Source organism: Selaginella moellendorffii, unplaced genomic scaffold (assembly GCF_000143415.4).
Source record: "Selaginella moellendorffii unplaced genomic scaffold, v1.0 SELMOscaffold_15, whole genome shotgun sequence".
NCBI classification, from domain to species: Eukaryota; Viridiplantae; Streptophyta; class Lycopodiopsida; order Selaginellales; family Selaginellaceae; genus Selaginella; species Selaginella moellendorffii.
This window is the reverse complement of record NW_003314276.1, coordinates 1604343-1622592: the sequence shown is the minus strand read 5'-3', so window position 1 is coordinate 1622592 and position 18250 is coordinate 1604343. Positions and strand designations below refer to the sequence as shown.

The following is an 18250-nucleotide window of genomic DNA, read 5'->3' as shown; positions in this document are numbered from 1 at the left end:
GCCACCAAAGATCAATAACCCCATTTATTATTAATACGAGGTACCATACTAATTATTTGAATGACCTAAAGTGTTTTATCCCCATGCTGGCGGGGAAAACAACAAATAACTTTGATACCCAAAGTCACATTCGCAACAATTTTGGCCAAGAGTTTCATCAACGTTGCTTTGGTAAGCTGGTTATAGTTTCCTTTCTCCTTGAAGAGCTGTGAATAGTGGTGCTTGCAATACAGCATACCTTCCAGGGCTGTGTAGTTTGAGGGCAACCTCCATGCATGCATTTGAAGCAAGACTTGTGATAAGATTGACCCTCCACACTAACCTGGAAACCAGCAGAGAAAAGCTTTACCTCCACGGCTTTTCTCGAAGTTTCTCTCACCTTTCGAGAGGGTACACCGTCTTGGAGCAGCTGACGCATTTCTCTTGAGTTCCAGAAAACAATCTACTCAGCTTGCTCACGACTGGCTTCGAGGGGACCTGCACAGAAGGAGAAGTTATCGTTTTCAGTGAAGCTTTTCTCTGTTCCATGTCTAAACTCACGAACGACTAAGACGAACCGTTTCACGTTCACGTTCTTGTTTGAGCGAATTTTTCGGCATTCCAACTGCAAAGGAAAAGAGTGGAAGGAAAGCAACACCATAAGAATGCCATTTTTCTTCATCAAGAAAGACTTTACCGCCGTCGAAACTCATGTCAAAACTTCCAGTCTTTCTGAAGAGCTCCTCCAAATGTGGCTTGCAATACAAGTCCAACGATGCATAGTTGCTAAGCTGAAAAGGAAAAAAAAAATTCACAAGGAATGTTTGTTAAGAAAGAAGAAATGGGAAAACGATGGCCAAAAACATTACTTTGAGCGTTCCCTTGCAATCCTGGCATCGAAAGCACGCCTTGTGATAGAGCACCCCATCGGCGCTTAGCTGATCTACCAGATACACTGTCTTCTCGCAAGACTTACATTTTTGCTGCCTCACTGCGAACGCCATGTTTCCTCCACCAAATTCGGATCCGCGAGGCGCGCGCTCCAATTGATCAGCTCGGGAATTGGTGGAGGAGCGCGGCGCCTCAGATCTGCGAGCTCGAATAATCAGTACCATTTCTTTAAAAGCACTAGAAAGCAAACCTCGTCGGAATCCAGCAGCAGTGGCGGGCTGGCAATCACAAATCCTACGTCCCGTTTCAGACTAATCAACCCACTGAATCGAGGATTGGAAACAAAATGCGCATACCTTTCCGGCAAGAGCTTCAGAAATTCCCAAGAAGAATGCGGCTCCGCCATGGCTCCCGGCCACAAAACCCTACATTGCCGCTTCACAAGAATATTCGAGAGGATAAATGCCAAAGAAAAATGTGACCGACTCCAGTTGTGGTGCCTATACTTTAGCAGTAGTAAGTTATAAAATTAACCCATATGAATTTACATAGTATTATAGTGAAGCTCTTTGATGTGGCAAGGCTTCCTATTTTTAGCTTCATTATATGATGTGATACTTATTAAAAAGAGTTAAGTGATCACGGCATATTGTCATTAACAATTAAGCACTTGCTTATGAGTATTCACTAGGATGCCTTGATTGCCCGCCATACAATAATTATCATGACCATTGTTAGGATTATGTTTGGTGGTGCATGACCATGTGTTGAATTATAAGAGATTAAGATGTTATTCTGAATCTCAATTCCTTTAAGCAAGCAGTTGCAAATCCATTTGATTCTTCACAAGCAGCTATGATATTATATGTAACAGTGACTTCAATAAATTATAGTGATGATTTTTTGTAAAAATACTCTAATACTGTTTAATATATTTAACTATTAAAGAGACAGCTAAAGCGTAATAATGGTAACTACTCCCACACTTTTTGGCAGCAAATGCAATGACGACCATGATTAATGGAAATGCATATAGGCTAGCCTTGAAGTACACCTTCATATTTGCTGACCAAATTACCCAAAGCTTTGGCCTTCCTCCAAGGAATAAAGTTTCAAAAGTTTTGATGACTTTTTTGTCGACTTTTGAATTTAAATTTACTCTGATACAATCTGATTAAGTCAAACATAATCTTGAGATTTGAGAATCAAATTTGTTATGAAAACAAAGTTTGTACTTGGATTCTTAGTTGGGCCTTAAGATCTAAAACAAGCCTCACCAACAATTGTATAGCATCCAATTGTACACAACAATGTGACAATTTTACAACGTGCTGACAGCCATGTCTCAGATACTAATCACGCTTGTAGTACTTCTCTAGAGACGAAAAGAAAAAGTATTCAGGTGATCTTCAAATTGGGGACCTTGCTCACGTCATGTGTTCTTGGGCCCAGTCTTGGGGAAGTACTACAAGCGTGAATAGTATCTGAGCCATGGCTGTTCTTCATCCATTCTATACGAGGCTTTAGCTCTTGCTATTGGCATTCTTTGCACTCTGACTTCCATTCGCATTAAAAATTTCCCAACCATAGATTTTCCCTTGATGAACGCCTCCACCATGTAATAGTCTGAATGGGTATCAACCTTGTTGGTTACACCAACTTTGACACCATGTTATATTTCGAGATTAGATACACGAAATCATTAGTGAAGATTTTAGGCCAGCTTGCAATCTGTAATTGTACAAAGGCAAAAAGAAGAAAAAGAATTCCATGTAAGAAGCGTATAAATGAACCACTTTTTCACTGTCACAATCATGTGTGTCCGACTGAGGAGCATGGGACTAAACCTACATCACTCCCCCATGGTCCGCCATTCCTCGCATCATTAATGGTGGTGATGGTGACCCACAATCAGCACCAACAATACTTTATATTACCTGAGTTGCTTCCACTTTAGAGCAAAAGCTTCACGGAGACTGCACGGAGATCCTTTTCCTGTGAACCCTATGCAACAGTTTCTCGCTCGTTTCCAATTGTCAAAACTAGCTGGGAGTAGAAAATGGAATCGATTCCCTCCAACTAAGCTAAACGATGCACGAACTCGACACACTTTGCAAAGTGATCACCTGGATTTAAAGAAAGTAAAGGAAACAGAGAATGCTTGTATCGACTTTCAGAGTACCAAGTCGAAAGCTGCTTCTGGATTTTCTCGATAGAAACCATTCTGTTGCGTGACCTGATCAAGCTCCTCTATCCACCCGGCAGCACAAATCTCCAAGCAATTCGCTGGTACGAGTTAAAACCATTGCAAAACTCGTTACAAGAATATTCGGAAGGGAAGGCCACTTAAAGAATCATGGCCGGATTGTTTGGGTGTGGCGGATCCGCTCTCCAAAGTCCGACGTTGTGGAGTTTCTCCGGGTGATGTGTCATTGGATTTTCCAAGAAAGACGCATCGCTGGAGAAGCTGGGGATGCTAAGCTGAGATTGATCTATGGTCTACTAATTTTCACTGATTTAAACAGTAACGTCTCCTCCCTAGAAGCCTGTCGTGAGAAATATATGATTGTTCTGGAACTCAAGAGAAGTGCGTCATCCAAGACGGTGTATCCTGGGGAAAAGGTAACAAAACTTTGAGCTAAAGTTTCTCTCCAGGTTTGCGTGGAGGACACGTACGGATTCGATGGAGAGAGTTCAGCCTGATTCTTGCGTAGCTATCTTCTTCTCTGTTTTGCTTTTGCGATAATTCTTCCACTAGTTATAGATTATGACAGACAGCACATCGAGCGAACAAAAAAGAGGAGAAAATATTTCCCGTATCTCACAAGTGTGTCTCCTTGTATGTACCAAAGACTCTACGTCATGTTTTTTATTGTGGAAGTTTCCATCTAAAACAATCAAAGGATTGGCTTGTAAGAACTTGTGAGTATGTATCCATTCGTAAAATCTACGATTTGGAACGTGAGTGAGACCTGGTCATAGTTTTACCTGGGGTTTATATAAGTCTCAAAGTCAGAGATTAAAAACTCTCCAAAACACGCGTAGTCTCAATTGCCAATCTGGTTACGTTTCTAAATCTTTTCCTTACGAAACAAATTAACACTCTTCGCAGATTTATCATCATTCGCCCCCTCTCGTTCTCTTTCTGAATCGAAGTTTCTGAAGAACAAGGAGACGAGATAATCTTCTTTTCGCTAGATCTCGAGCGATGGAGTCCAAGAAGTTGGTGCTGGTGGTAATGATCCTGGGCGCTGCCCCCGCGAATGTGTTTGTGAGCGCTGCCGACCCCGACCCGCTACGAGATTTCGAGGGGACGGGAGCTCTTGGCAATTTCGTGCTGCGAGATGTGTTCAAGAATGGCGTTCTGAGCAATGGACCCGGTGGCGTTCGCGCATCGATCAACACGACACTGTTCCCAGGAATCACGTGCTCAAATGGATGGATGAATAATAATAATAATGTTTGCTCTTAGCCAATGGGAGGTGGTCAATTGCATGGAGCCAATAAAAGAAGGTGCTGTGACACATGTTATGTGCAAAGTGTTGACTAGTGGAGATTAGCTGCTGTGTCACCTGGATCTTGATAATTCCTTCTAACGAATTTGATAATTTCCTTTGAGGAAGCACACCCTTATAGTTATTTCCTCAATCAAAGTGGAATTCAATATTTTTTATTTTAATATTATTTAATTTAGTTTTCATTTTAAAAAAGTTATAACAAGTGTTTACTAACTGCGCAGCATATGCTGGGCATGGAATACGTGGATAAATCACTTATTACTGAAAATTACGCTAGAACAAATGTTGGCAAGCAGGATATAGAGACCAGATTTCCTGCCATCAAGGGCAAACTCAACAGCTCTCATGAATCTAGCGCAATCGTTTTGGAGCTAGCATGTGCCAAAGATCTTCATCTGCGCCTGGATCTCACTAACTCCTCAGCCTCCTCCAGCCTCCCAGACTGCGCCAGCAGATCTACGATGCACTCGTAAGTGTAATAAAAGTCTAAGAATCAAGCATTATATCTTTTTGTTGCATTTGTACATAATCTATGAGGTTATGGGCAATAGGCCTACTTGGCTTGACTTTCAAATATATTCATTTCTTTACATTATAACCTAATCTAAGTACATTCTAACCGTTAGATCATAAAATATGCTAGAATATACCTAGAAGTGTTTTTAAAGGTTTATAAATTATAAACATAAGATTAATATAAATGTATAATATCCAGGCATATTCTAAATGTATTGGAAATTTTTGTAGAACCCGAAGGTTGATGCCACTCTCACTGATCCTGTCCAGAATGCATCTTGTTTCCTCTTACCTCTTGTGCATTCCTGATTTGTGAGCTTGGATCCTCCCTCCTTTCTTCTCTTTTTCCCCTTTTTTCCTTCTCATCCCAGTTTAAAAAACTCATGCAGAGTTGTTTTTCTTCGTTTTTTCTTTCGTCAGTGCCGATCAGGGTAGTAGGAAGGATGTTCAGGGGCAACCCATTTAACAACAGCAACGCCTTCAAGTGGATAGAGATGGAAGTGTGCCCACAGGGGGGGGTTTCTTATAGGAAGTGCTGGTGGATTGCTCTGCTTTTTGAAAGGGAACCAGGTCCTAGTAGGCAATCCAGTCACTGGATGCTTTAGAGCGTTCCCAGATCTCAGGGCTAAAGGGCTGATTTCATCCTCTTGCATGGGCATCAGTCAAGACTTCAAGGAATACACAGTCTGCTTTGTAAAAAGTCGTTCTTGTGAAGAAAAAAAAGTTGAGATCAGAGGTAAGGTGAGAAGTGTCTACACAATGTTTACAACAGCTCATATACACAACTCGAGACTGGGATGCTGGAGGGCTGCTAGCACACCATTGGATTGGTGTCAGTTGGAGAATATGGGGGAAATGGTGGGCAACGCTACTTTGTATTTGCTTTGTGGTCACTACAAGAATTTGAATGATCCAGAGTATGTTGGTCTGTTCACTTTGGATTTGGAAGGGTTGAGGTTTGAATTAAAGCAGACTTGGCCATGGGATGAGCGGCTACACAGGAATCATGGTTTATGTGTTTCCTGCCATGGTCGGACAGGTGTGTTGTGCTGCACTCAATTCAAAAACAGCATGCAGCTATGGTATATGCAAGGAGAAACAGGTGGTGATGTTGGAGGTGAAAATCTGGCTAAAGGTGTTGGTAAAGAATGCAATGCTATTTGTTTGAATGGAGCTGTTTTATTTGTGGAGGAGAAGTCTTTATCTACAGCCATTTTGAATTTATCTACTACAGGGAAAGCAGTCATTTCAGATAAATTCCGATCTAGCAAATTTCGTAAAATTTACACCTTCGCTGTGTTTCTTTTTATAATATGAATTACTTAGTCTCGTCTATTACTTTTATTTTCCTCCTTGGGCAATTTCACGAGCGCTGGGCCAAGCGCCCGATACGAATGCGTGAGGTATCTCTCTTTGTTTCTCTCGCTCCTTCTAGGGTTTCCTCCCTAGTGCTCCTGATGCATGCTCTGGAGCTCCGTGCTGCTTGTGATCAATAGCTCATCTCGTGTGATCTGTTTATCCTCCTCCTTTCTTCTCTTTCTCCCCCTTTTTTCTGCAAAAGTTGGAGACTTGAAGCATGCACCTGGAAATGGTTATATCAGTATACAAAATATAAGAAAATGGAGGAATAAAATCATGTCAATAATATAGAATACTTACAGTTTAGAAAATGTTGTTTCTTTTAATTTATTGTTTTTTTCCAAATATATGTATTATTTCACTTTAAAAGGAAATAAAATATAACTCTTAGTCAACCTTTTTATGTTTCAAAGAAATATCTTAAATTTTCACAATCAATCAATATTATAAATACAATCATGGTAAAAATACATTGTTCATTTTGATTATGTTGGAAAGGGCATGATTATACTTTAGAGTTTGTGTTTGTTAATGATAATTACTTGCTTAAGAATGTTTGGATGCTTTATTTTGAAGAGAAAATTGGGAATGTTAAGTTTTTCAAGAGCAAAGAGTCAATAAAAATGATGCAATCTAAGAGAATTAACCATAAAAGGCAACTATATTACTGAAGAATTTGTTATGCCAAACAGCAACATGGTTTCCTTTTTTTTTTTTATAGTTTTTATGCAATTTCTTTTTTATGACTGGTTTGTCTTTAATTCTATGAATGCTAAGCATAGCACCTAATAAGGAGCTTGTTTAGATTGCATAGCATTGAATATTAATGTTAATATCTTAGCCATTGCACATTATGATAAATGATGGGTAATGGTTTTGCCACTATGGCCTCTTACCCTCTACTCTTTATTCCATTGATATTGTTCTAATGAAATTCTTATGAAGTCTCCAGTTTTTAAATAGCTAAGTGTGGAGAGCTCAATAATATTATTTTCAGAAGTTTAATGATTTAGCTTCTAGGTTTACATAGCTATGTTTGGCATGCTGTTACAGACATCCTTTTAACTTAGAGGATAATATATAATTTTATATATAGAAAGTGGGAGTTGTAATTCTTCCTAGTGAGATCTAAAAGATGGCAAAACATCATCAACTTGTCAGCTTGGGTGACTACTAGCTTTTCAGCTTTCAACTCAACAACTACTAGTGGCTGAGCTTGAGTTACACTTTGTAGTAACCAGCCTTCTTTATTGAGACCGATTGACATGAAGGCAAAGCATTGTCTACTAAAAGTGGCACCAATGGATATTGTGCCTCCTACCTTTGTGTGGTGATAGCAAATGTTTCCAAGTTGTAGGGGGAATCTGGTGTGTCTGGAGACTCTGTTTACATTTCAACATATTGCACCTATGAGTCGAGGACACATAAGATGACCTCTGTTCCCACACCCTATCTATTCACTATGGTGACTGGCTCAATCGGATATAAACACCCCTATCCAGAAGATCCAAGGCCCATGCCTCCCTTCCAACTATGTTGCTGCAAGAGTTGATAACCATTATTATCACTCTTGAACTGTCTTATCCACAGATATGAGCCAACAATCCACTCCTCATTCTCGTTGAAACCAATATGATCATCCATGAAGTCATGTGGTCCTGAGAAGTGAACGAGATTCACTAAATCTGCTGAAGCTTTTCCTTTCTGATCTGACTTGGTTTTGGACCAACTGTGCATGGCTTGTGCTGAAAAACTTGCTGCTGTGGCCAAGGAGTAGGTGTGGAAACAATAGCATGGTTTCCCCACATTTGTATTGTCTAAGTAACCTCATAGTGGTGGAATTTGGTTATAGCCCTACTCCTAAGCAACATCAACTGGTGCTTGCCCCTGGCCAGAGTATCTTTGGCCTTGGCCATGCCAGTCTGTTGTTGCCTCAATGAAGTTGTCTCTATTTCTATCTGATTCAACCTCTCGGTCATCTGCTATTGACTTTCCTTGAAAGTGCCATCAGAGAGCATCTAAGTAGAGGAAGGAGTAGATCTCTACCAATACACTGTATGACAGTCCTGCTCATACACCACTGTTCTTTTTTAAAGCAACCTCTTGTGTTCTTGAGTGAATTATATAACTTTGTCTCCAGCTTCTTTAAGCACTTCCCAAAAACTTTGTGAGCCAAAACATATGCATACAATTCATATATGCCTTTACCACCTGAGCTTCATTGCACTATATGTTCATGTTCTCACACTTATGAATATATTGTTTGATGTAAATATGATACTCATAGATGGACTCTTACAATTGCATTTTGTATGCATTAAGCTTAGCCATGATGAAATCAAATTTGTGCATTAGCTCAAATCACTGCACCAAACACTAAAAATCTCAAATCACTTCAAGATATTTTGATGACTAAACAATCACTTGCATGCAACTCATTTTATCACCAAATGAATCAAGAAAACACTTTCTAGACAGCTCAAGACCAGGTGCTTCCACCCATATACCCCATTTACAAATCCAACATAGATCTAACTGTTAGCAGTGGAGAGACGCGCACGAGGAGGAAGAACTGTATATGATTGTGTACATATACATAAAGCTATTGCCGCGTGGGCATAACTACTGCCACATCATCTTACCTCTAACGCTCCCACTCACGATCAAGGCAACTGATCCAAGCCTGGATCTAAGACTGAATCGTGCCTAGAAAGTCTAAGATGATGAGCATAGAGAGCTGATGAGAAAAAGCATATGAAAAACTCATCAATCAACTACCCAAAACTTTGTTCTTGGTCTTGGTCTTGCTTGCACACATTCTTGCTTCATGCTACGGTCTCAATCTTGCCTCTAGCATGTGGTCTTGGCCGTGAACTGCCAGGCTCCCACTTCTTTGCGACTAGGCACTTGAATCTCCATAAACATCCTTCCCAATTGCTGGAAATTCCTGCAAAGAATTGCTATGCAATGTTCTTGAATCTTGACCCAATTCTTGATGTGGGTTGTTGAAATCTCTCAATCTCCCACTGGCTTTGTTCTCTGCTTGCTGCTGCTTGTTGCTCAGCACCTGTACACAGCCTGGTGCCTTGGTGCAACGCCTCAAGCGTCCCAAACATTGCAAGAGGGATTGCAATCGGGAGGCTCATCCTCCTCCTCATCACTGGCCTCCTGGCCAGCAAGCGCCATTCTCAAGATCAAGGAGCCCAAGGCTCCGATACCATGTTAGCAACGGAGAGACGTGCACGAGGAGGAAGAACTTTCTCTCACTGTATTCAACTGTATATGGATGGTACATATACATGGAACTACTGCCACCTGGGCATAACTACATGCCACATCATCTCTACCTCTAACACTCCAACTCACGATCAGGCGGCTGATCCAAGCCTGAATCTAAGCCTGAATCGTGTCTAGCTAGTTGAGATGATGAACATGGAGAGCTGATGAGAAAAGCATAATAAAAACTCATCAATCAACTACCCAAAAGAACCAAACATCAAAATCCTTAAATCCCTATACAAACCTAGCCATTTTGGATTCAGTGGATAGATTATATTATGGCACCTCCTCTGCAACAAGAATCAGCTCAATCCACTCTATATTTTGCAAGAATTCTTGCTCCAAAGTCCATACATCAAATCACCCAAAACCTCAACTTTTCACTTCCATACAAGCCAAGAAGTCACTTTAACCAAAAATGTGGAGGAGGAGAGATATAGAATATGCTTGACATCCCAAGCTCCTTCCACTTGACAAGATACTCCTCCTGACACCTAATAATTTAGTGTCAACATGCAAGAAAAATCATCGTAAGCAAACCTTTCATCCCTATCAACAGTGATTCCTTCCGCTCGAGTTGGACATTGTTTCATGGCCTCACACGTTTTGTGGAATTGGTTCATCTTCATTCGCAAGCCATGATACAGCCTTGAAGCTCTCTCCATTTCATTCAGCGGTTCCTGTGATGTTTCGTACGAATGACTAGTATCTATAAGCAAGAAAAGACTTACCAAGAGCAATGAAGGTAAGACCTCGACTTCCACTTGACAAGGTAATGCTTCATCAGGTCTTCTTCTGCCTTCTTGCCTGCCTCCGTCTTCCTTCTCCGTGAGAGTGCATGAAACTCCTGTTAGTGCTTCCCTCTTGCAGCAAGATAACCTTTGCCAAGCCAATACCAGTAATTTGAGAATCTACTTAGCGGCTCCTCCTGAAACAAAAATAAATACATAATGTCAGAGAAACGAAAGACATTCATGCACACTAACACAACAAACCAGGGCATCTCGAGCTACTTTGCCACCACTCTTGCAAATGGTGCAAAAATCTTTCCTCACCGCCCCATCCAGCTCCATCTCCCCACGAAATAGAATGCCTTCCTCCCTGGACGAAAACCTAGAACTAAAAAACAATGGAAGAAATATGAATGCCATACCAGCTCGATTGGGATCCAGAAGCTGTGATGGATCGGAGGGAGGACATCCTTCTTCTCGCTGAGAAAGTACCATGTCCTAGCCGATGCCATGAGCCTGCATTCCCTGGTGGCCCTCTATCTCGTTTTCAGCAATACCACTGTGGAAGCCCTCTCACGACCTCACTCCACTGATGTTATTGTTTTTATTGAAGTTAAACAAAATCTTTGCCGGTTTCTTTTACACTTACCAATCTGGCATGGCGTTTTGGACGAGATTCTCGCTGCTCGAGACGGATTTAGGAGTTAGGAGGACGTAGATGCGTTGATCTCGCGCTTGATCGCCTCGCCTCTTGACACCAAACCGCGTCTCTCTTTGGATGGTTCAAAAAGCCCGCGAGTCCACTCGGTGGTGGATGAAAAAGATGCAGAAACCTCTGTTGGAACCTCGGGCTCCATCGCGATGGTTCTAAACGTTTCTGAGGTATGAAAGAGCAGATGATTTATCAACCAGTTTGGTTCAAGAACTCGGAGTAGTTCAACAAACATAACCTTTTTAAACTTCTAATGCCACGAACATGCATCACATTTTACTGAGTACAAGCGGCACTCCATGGATAGGCTTCAAGCCAAACTTCATCGCAGGATTATGGCGGTAGTTCGGTGAAAGCCGGAACGAGAATCGCTGTAGTATCATAGCCAGAATGACTTTGGCTTCGATCATCGCAAACGACTGGCCCACGCACACCCGCGGCCCAAACGAAAACGGCATGAAAGCATTTGGATGCTTGCACGCGCTTGAGATCCCATCTTTGAAGCGATCTGGATTGAATTGGCCTGCATCTTCTCCCCAGAGCCCCTTATCCTGATGCAATCCAACGATTGGAAACGACACAGATACTCCTTTTGGAACGTGTAAAACTTGCAGCCAACACTCCTCCACACACTCCCTGGTCATCTCGTTTACTGGTGGATACAGCCGCAGAGTTTCGTAAAGGATCATTCCCACCTGTTCAAGAATCAAGATGTTAAGTTTTGGAATTAGGAGATATTGATCGACTTACGAGCTTGAGCCTGCTGACACTCTCGCCATCAGGAATCTCATTGCCACATACTTCGTGTACCTCAGCACGGGCGCGTTCTTGCCATTCAGGATAGCCTCCCAGTAGCATCAAAGTCCAGGTTAGTAAGGTCGCTGTGGTTTCATGCCCCGCAATGTAGAATGTCTTGCATTCCTCTATCAGATCCCTGCTTGTGAAATTACTGCTGCTGTCACACTCCTTTAGCATCAGTCCGAGTAAGTCATTCCCGTATGTATTGCTCCCCCCTGACTTCACTGAGTTCCGACGCTCGTCTATGATCCTAGTGATCAGAGAATCCAACTCCTGATGAAGCTTCCACAGTCGGAGGTTGATTGGAAGTGGGAGAAACCTGTAAGCAAGTGAATATGATTCAGTTCAGTAGATGATCCAGCATACCTGAAGCCTGGAATCCAGGAAAAGCTGACGAGTTTGGGGACTAGCTCTGGGATTTTCTTGGACAAGATCTCGAAAACTCTCTGGCCTTTGAGATAGCTAGTTCCAAATGCTGTATGGGAGATAACGTCTCCTGTGAGCTTACGCACCTCTCCAGAGATTTCAATCTCGGGATTCTGCTGCATCGTAGCTTCACATTGATCAAGCATGCGAGATGCGCACCCTGCGATTGTACTGGTCATTTGCTGTTTACAGGAGAATCAGAAACACTTATCAGCCAGATTTCATGAGAAGATAATAGTATGAATACCCACTTTAATACGTTCATGAAAGAATGCCGGTGCTACGAGTCGGCGGTGATGACTCCACTCCTCTCCAGTAACAGAAACTAATCCACCACCAAGGAACAAGTTCGCCAACCGCAGCCCGGCCTCCGATTTATCAAACTGAGAAAACTTTTTAGACAAAACCTCCCTTACGATCTCAGGCTCCGAGACCAATATCCTTGGCTCAGTTCCCCACCAGAACACAAATCTCTTCCCTGGACCATGATCATCAGGAACGAAGCTTTGAGATTCATCAGGGATGACAAGAACATACCATATTGCTTCCGCCATTTGAGCAACGCAGGATGTACCCGATGGAAAATGTCGTGGCTGAAACTTTCCATGTCGTGATCCTTGATGGCGCTCCTCATGTTCTGGATTTCAGCTATTTGGCCTACCATGAATCGGGGTGGAGGCCCCTGAATGCCCTCCTTCTTGAGCTGCGCGGCGATCGCCCTGGGGCGCCACCAGTAGACCGTCACGAATCGCCATAGCGCTGCAGTGAAGAGGACGATGCAAGTGCTCAAGATCCATCTCCCTTCCATTTCCTGGACTAAGGGTAAAATCTGTGGGAGTGGGCGAGCCAAGCAGATGGATACAAATAAGGATCTATCCCTAAGAAACTACTTGGAACTTGTAGCGTTACACTGTTACTCATTGATTTGTGGTGTGGTTCCTCACTCTTCAATGATATTGGACGACATCGCAAGTACGTCAAATTCAAACTAGTGTTTTTAACCGTTTATAATACTGTTTTGATATGGATACGCTCAGTATACATATATTTTTCTAGCCATTGGATTGAAACAGCATAGTTTAGAATATAGCCATCAATCGGCATTGTGGAATAGATAGGACTGCCACAGTGGATCACACTAGTTTGGGCTTACATTGCTTCACCAGCCACTGCACAATAGAAACTACCCCTGCAAAATCCTCTGAATTGAAAAGAGATGGAAAACATATATCTTAGATGTACCCTAACACTGCATTTACCAACAGGAATTGACGTCCATCAATGGCTTCTCTCACCCGTGGGGTGTCGCTCAGATGGCAGGGATCATCAGGGCAGAGTTACAAGCTGGGCGTCAAGAACGTAGTGGAGCATCACAACTGGGTTGAAAATGTGATGGGATCACCAAGAAGACGATCATCCTCCCAGACAGTGACAATGGTCACCACCACCCACAACAGTGCAAAGTCTTCGACGGTGATGAGTAAGAGTGGCAGACACAAAGTGGCAGCCACAGGGAAAGAATGCTTTCAATACAACTAAGATAGGATTCATTGTCTAAAACAATTATATATGTTTTAACAATGAATCATTGGACATAGCCATTGAAAAACAAAGTAGTTTTTCATGTAAACTGCAAGTACTTCTAGGAGATGTCCACAACACAGGTTGAGCTTGGTGTTATACTCTCTAGACAGGTCCTTGGAAAACTAGAACCATCCAGTCTGGTCAAGTCTCATTGCATATAGTCAATGAGTGTTTTCTAAAGCACCACCTAAGCACTATCTTTCTTGAGGAAGGAAAACTTCATAACAAGCCATAGATGTGAGCAAGCCAGTAGAATTCTTTTGCAAGCCCAACAATTCAGTTTCCAGCAGAAAAACCCTTAGTCACAGCACAATGATTTTAAGTGTTGTAAATTGTTTAAAACCTAAAATTTAATTCAAAACCTTTATATAAAAAAGAAAAGTATTTTAAGAATGACAGTAGATTGGATGTTGTATTTTTAATAAATTGTTCCATTTTCACAAAATAATCAAACTTAATTGATAATACCAAGTTGTCATTTGGACTTTGGTAAACTGTTAACCTATTGTGACAAGTGTGAAAATTCATTTGTGTTAACATTTTGATTTTGAGATGATACTAAATCTAATCTGGCATTGGAATATATACATTTTTACATTATCAAGAAAAGTCAATGTAGCTTCTTCATTAAAACTCAAAACACGCCATGCTAAATTTATTATTTATAATTTGAATAAATGTAAAATGTTTGTAATTTTTTTGGAAGTTGTTTACAAATGGAAGCATTACTTATTTGCTTTAATACATCAATTATAACATTTTGTACTTCATGAAAGATATTAGCATTAGCTACAATCACACCATCAACATCCACTACAATATATATCTTTTTAATCGAGTTTGATGGAACACAAAATAATTTAATATTAAAAAGAAAGTACCATATCATATGTAAAGAATTTTTTTTTTAAAAAAAAATTAATTAATTATTTTACACATAATGATTAAATATAATATTTAAATGTTTTTCTTATTATAAAAGATAAATAAAGTTAAATATAATAAGATATTTTGTGTGTAGATCAGGGATAGAATAATCAGTAAAAAACAATCACTTCAACATTTTGGATAAGTTCATTTTAAGTTTTTCAATATTGTAAATGTAGTTACACAGCATACAAAGTTAATTATGCAAAAGTAAAGATGTTTATAATACTGCAACCTGAAAGTGTAAAACTTGACATTTTTCTATGTAGAGAAGTCTTTGCAACCATAGTACTTGAATATATGCATTCTTCATATGTTGTGAATAAATCTTAGCTCAAACTTAATCAAGATAACTTTTGTGTGTGGAAGCAGCTCATATGCTAAGAGGCCATAGTGGCAACACCATTACCCATCATTTATCATAATGTGCAATGGCTAAGATATTAACATTAATATTCAATGCTATGCAATGTAAACAAGCTCCTTATTAGGTGCTATGCTTAGCATTCATAGAATTAAAGACAAACCAGTCATAAAAAAGAAATTTCATAAAAACTATAAATAAATAAATAAAGGAAACCATGTTGCTGTTTGGCATAACAAATTCTTCAGTAATATAGTTGCCTTTTATGGTTAATTCTCTTAGATTGCATCATTTTTATTGACTCTTTGCTCTTGAAAAACTTAACATTCCCAATTTTCTCTTCAAAATAAAGCATTCAAACATTCTTAAGCAAGTAATTATCACTAGCAAACACAAACTCTAAAGTATAATCATGCACTTTCCAACATAATCAAAATGAACAATGTATCTTTACCATGATTGTATTTATAATATTGATTGGTTGTGAAAATTTAAGATATTTCTTTGAAACATAAAAAGGTTGACTTATTTTATTTCCTTTTAAAGTGAAATAATACATATATTTGGAAGAAAAAACAATGAATTAAAAGAAACAAACATTTTCTAAACTGTAAGTATTCTATATTATTGACATGATTTTATTCCTCCATTTTCTTATATTTTGTGTACTGATAACCATTTCCAGGTGCTTCTCTCTTGATCAAGTCTCAAACTTTTGCAGAAAAAAGGGGGAGAAAGAGGAGAAAGGAGGAGGATAAACAGATCACACGAGATGAGCTATTGATCACAAGCAGCAAAGAGCTCCAGAGCATGCATTAGGAGCACTAGGGAGGAAACCCTAGAAGGAGCGAGAGAAACAAAGAGAGAGATACCCAGCCCAGCGCTCGTGAAATTGCCCAAGGAGGAAAATGAAAGTAATAACGAGACTAAGTAATTCATATTATAAAAAGAAACACAATACAAGTTATGGTAAAAAAAGCGAAGGTGTAAATTCTACGAAATTTGCTAGAGCGGAATTTTTTCTGAAATGGGAAAGCAACTGCATCTGTAGTAGATAAATTCAAAATGGTTGTAGATAAAGACTTCTCCTCCACAAATAAAACAGCTCCATTCAAACAAATAGCATTGGATTCTTTACCAACACCTTTAGCCAGATTTTCACCTCCAACATCACCACCTATTTCTCCTTGCATATACCATAGCTGCATGCTATTTTTGAATTGCGTGCAGCACAACACACCTGTCCGACCATGGCAGGAAACAAATAAACCATGGTTCCTGTGTAGCTGCTCATCCCATGGCCAAGTCTGCTTTAATTCAAACCTCAACCTTAATTCCAAATCCAAAGTGAACAGACTGACATACTCTGGATCATTCAAATTCTTGTAGTGACCACAAAGCAAATACAAAGTAGCGTTGCCCACCATTTCCCCCATATTCTCCAACTGACACCATCCCAATGGTGTGCTAGCAGCCCTCCAGCAGCTCTCCCAGTCTCGAGTTGTATACATGAGGTGTTGTAAACACTGTGTAGACACTTCTCACTTTACCTCTGATCTCAACTTTTTTTTCTTCACAAGAACGACTTTTTACAAAGCAGACTGTGTATTCCCTGAAGTCTTGACTGATGCCCATGTAAGAGGATGAAATCAGCCCTTTAGCCCTGAGATCTGGCAACGCTCTAAAGCATCCAGTGACTGGATTGCCTACTAGGACCTGGTTCCCTTTCAAAAAGCAGAGCAATCCACCAGCACTTCCTATAAGAAACCCCCCCTGTGGGCACACTTCCATCTCAATCCAGTTAAAGGCGTAAATGAGTTGCCCCTGAACATCCTTCCGCACAACGTGCCTGCAAGAACATAAGGAACAGCTGCTGGAATGCTTGCCTGTGCGTGCCGCACGCCAAAGCCTGGGGAGTCGATCAATTCCCGCCACCGTTTGCACACTGCTTTCATCCGCCAGACATCGCGCAGCGGCAGCTGCTGCAACACCTCTTCCTCAATCTCTTGGTTCATTTGCAACCCTAATGATCTTAACCTATTCTTAAAAGGAAGTGAGTGCCACGTTCATGCTGCGTCTTGGAAGAAGCCACATCTTCTTCTTCTTCTTCTTCCTCTTTCTTTTTGATGTGATGCTACTAAGAAAGATTGGATCCTGTCTAGCTCTCTCACTCACTCACCAATGAGACTACCCTGATCGGCACAGAGGAAAGAAAAAACGAAGAAAAAAAAATCTGCATGAGATGTTGTCAGGGTAGTTGTCAAGATTAAAGTATCTATTCTACTATAATTATATAGAATATTAAAAAAAGATTCTTCCTTTATTTAGAAAATATATTCTTGAAAGTAAGAGGTGTATAATCCTTCACTATACCATAGTGAGGAAAGGATCTTTTCACTGTATTTCATATCACTTTAATATAATTTGTATGAACTTCAGTAACTGGATTAACAAAATTTTAAGAGTGGTTGACTGTATAATAAGTGAAGTTCAACTGATCCAACCACTCTTTGTTGTAACAATAATTTCTATATATGACTGTTTTAAAATATTAATTATTATTATTATTTAATTATAAAATAATAATACTAGAAATAGAATTTATTTTGGATTAATATATGTATATAATACATCAAATAAAGTTTTTACAGTACAATCAGCCACTAGAATCATAAACAACTGATTTAAATTACATTCAATTCCCCTATAGACTAATTGACCTTTTAATCTTCTACCACAATTATATTTTCATACCAATTCATTGTTATGTGCTCACTTTTATAATTAAACTCAATACAAGTTTAATTTTGTGGCATTTTAATGCATTAATAATATATCAGTTGAAGACATTTGAGCAAATGTAAAATTCCTATTTATAAACCAAATACTAATTTTACGTGATCTCGTTGTATTGCAATATTTGTAATAATTTTAATCATACTTAAAACCAATTTTATCAAAATCCCACTCACCACACCATAGCCATACACTTAGACCTCGTTAATTGTATTGTAATGAATAATTATGGATTGACATTTGTATTGGCCACTTTTTTGGTAGCCTTTGAGTTTGGATCAATACAAACAATGTCAGAAGAGATCAGGTCAATTGCACCATGCAAATTTATGACAGTCAAATCCAAATATAATTTAGCTTCTCTCACTGT

The 18250-nt window shown here is 39.9% G+C and overlaps 2 protein-coding genes and 1 pseudogene across 2 annotated transcripts; 1 reads left to right on the top strand and 2 right to left on the bottom strand.

Annotated features, from left to right (window-relative positions):
• On the bottom strand, window positions 1-1324 carry LOC9641283 (annotated as a pseudogene).
• A 4389-nt stretch (window positions 1325-5713) lies between these two features.
• On the top strand, window positions 5714-17111 carry LOC112346530. Its single transcript, XM_024675686.1, has 2 exons — window positions 5714-6045; window positions 16160-17111. Exons 1-2 carry the CDS (start codon window positions 5751-5753, stop codon window positions 16471-16473), a joined length of 609 nt encoding a protein of 202 aa, XP_024531454.1. The 5' UTR covers window positions 5714-5750; the 3' UTR covers window positions 16474-17111.
• LOC9633165 (cytokinin hydroxylase) lies at window positions 11171-13106 on the bottom strand. The gene is made up of 5 exons (XM_002970695.2): window positions 12747-13106; window positions 12461-12687; window positions 12150-12391; window positions 11736-12102; window positions 11171-11680 (listed from the first exon to the last, which is right to left on the bottom strand). Exons 1-5 carry the CDS (start codon window positions 13015-13017, stop codon window positions 11255-11257), a joined length of 1533 nt encoding a protein of 510 aa, XP_002970741.1. The 5' UTR covers window positions 13018-13106; the 3' UTR covers window positions 11171-11254.
• Window positions 17112-18250: the final 1139 nt, after the last annotated feature.